Source organism: Bison bison, unplaced genomic scaffold, assembly GCF_000754665.1.
Source record: "Bison bison bison isolate TAMUID 2011002044 unplaced genomic scaffold, Bison_UMD1.0 scf7180017864526, whole genome shotgun sequence".
NCBI lineage: Eukaryota > Metazoa > Chordata > Mammalia > Artiodactyla > Bovidae > Bison > Bison bison.
Window position 1 is genome coordinate 2,788,561 of NW_011495077.1, and position 1,846 is coordinate 2,790,406.

The 1,846-nt window shown below is 62.1% G+C and overlaps 1 protein-coding gene and 1 long non-coding RNA gene across 2 annotated transcripts in view; one reads left to right on the forward strand and one right to left on the reverse strand.

Annotated features, from left to right (window-relative positions):
- LOC104982051 overlaps window positions 1-137 on the reverse strand; it is a 1,235-nt gene extending 1,098 nt beyond the window's left edge. The window contains exon 1 of the long non-coding RNA XR_824462.1: window positions 21-137. This is a non-coding gene — a long non-coding RNA (uncharacterized LOC104982051). The remainder of the gene's footprint in view (window positions 1-20) is intronic.
- Window positions 138-1,514: 1,377 nt separating this feature from the next.
- The window catches only part of NFATC4 (nuclear factor of activated T-cells, cytoplasmic, calcineurin-dependent 4), a 9,310-nt gene continuing 8,978 nt past the window's right edge, over window positions 1,515-1,846 (forward strand). Inside the window, 1 exon segment of the mRNA XM_010831363.1 lies at window positions 1,515-1,803. Within this exon segment, the coding sequence (XP_010829665.1) occupies window positions 1,704-1,803 (100 nt within the window). The 5' untranslated portion in view covers window positions 1,515-1,703.

Consider the following 1,846-nt stretch of genomic DNA (forward strand, 5'->3'; position numbering starts at 1 on the left):
AAAAAATCAAACCAGGCCACCTCCCCGCTCGGCCTCGGAACATTCTTCTCTCCCCGCCGGCCTGGCTTCTTCTCCCCGCCCCTCCGGCGTCGCGGTCCTGGGCTCGCCGCCGGGGCAGCTCCGCACGTCACTGGGGTCCCCCGGGGCTGGGGGGGTCCCCAGGGCGGGCCGGAGGGAGGGCGGGAGGGGAGGGGGGCGGGCAGTCGCCTCGGCCGCGGCGGAGTTCGGGCCGGCCGGGCCAGCCCTCCCCTGCGCCCTGGCCCCGCCGAGCCTGTTTCTCATTAGAGTAGCGGGCGCGGTCCCCGCCCGGCTCCCGAGTGTTTGTAAACGTCTGAGCCTAGGGCCGTCGCTTAACCCCTTCGGTGCGGGGCCCGAGCACAGCTGCGGGCTGGGCTCTCAGCTGGAGGTCTTTAGAGTAAAGGTAGCTGCGGCCTGCTGATAGGTTTGTAGCCTAAGGTCTGCGTAGGGGGAATGGTACCAACACCCATGCACCCACCCTAACCGACAGGCATCTGAATAACTAATTTCGACTTAAATCCCTCCCGCACAACAGGACCCCAATATGCCTGTCCTTTCTAGGAACTCCAGTCCGAGTCTTTCTTCCTTCTCCCGCCCAGGTGACAGGTGTCCAACCCAGGGGCCCACCCGGTCTTAGGACTGCTGGGCGCCGGTAAACCTGGCCAGGATTATCAGGAGAGCTGGAGCGGGATGCCAGCGGAACCGAGATTCATTCCCGACTAAGATTCTAGGGAGGAGAGAGCCGGCTTCCCTTGGAGGCTAGTTAATGGCCCCTCCGGGTGGCTGGGACTAGGACAGCAGTAAAGTCCGGCCTGGATTGTCGCCCATCAGGAGTCATGGACCTTTGAACAGTGCCTCAAGACCAATAACTCTTCTTCACTTTTGGGGGACAGGGAGAGATGGACCGGTGGAGGGGCTGGTTCGGCCAGGCAAAGGCTTCCTTCCAGAAGGCTTAGGCGGGGCGGCCTCAGGCTAGGGACTTCAAAGGAATGGCCTTCTCCACTTCAGAGCAGCCTGGAGCCATTCTGCACCCCAGAGCCTGGTTGCCCTTAGACAAGGGAAAGGGGATAAAATGTGGTGCTTCCTTGCTAGTTGCTGGCTGGCTGCACAACTCTTCAGAAAGGGTCTTCCGTGGGCCCTCTACACTGTGGGCCCAGGATGTGGCCCCTTTAAGGCATTCGAACCCAGAGCCCTCGAATTCAGACTAAGTTGGGGATTGCGGTGGGACTGCGCCCTGCGGGAAATGATTGTCACCACTGAGGGCCAATAGGCATCATTATGGTCCTACCAACGCTGGAGAGACCGTTTTCCAATTCAGTTTTGTTCTTTTTTTTTTTTTTTGAGGGGGAGGGACTGGAGAGAGGACCGAGGGAGGGAGACGGGGAGGCTTGCGGGAGGGAGGGGGCACAAGGGGCGCGTGGTTTTCCCATCTCATCCCTGGAGGAGGGGCTGGAGCATCCCCGGCAGCCAATCAGAGACAGGTTGGGGGGGCACTTTGAAGAAGTTTGGGGAAAAAAGTTTGGAAAAGTTTCTATAATAACGAGGGGGCGTCCGGAGGGAGGCGTCAGCGGCGGAGGAGGGGGCGTCTCAGAGAAGGGAGGGAGGGAGTCGCCGGTCAAGACACTGCAGCCTCCTGAGATCCCCCCTCCCGCCCAGACCGGGACCTGGGGGCTCCGGCCGGACCCATGGGGGCAGCGAGCTGCGAGGATGAGGAGCTGGAGTTTAAGCTGGTGTTCGGGGAGGAAAAGGAGGCCCCCCCGCTGGGCGCGGGTGGGGCTGGGGAAGGTCAGTGCGGGGCTGGGAAGGGGTCTGGGGCTCCGACGTGTGC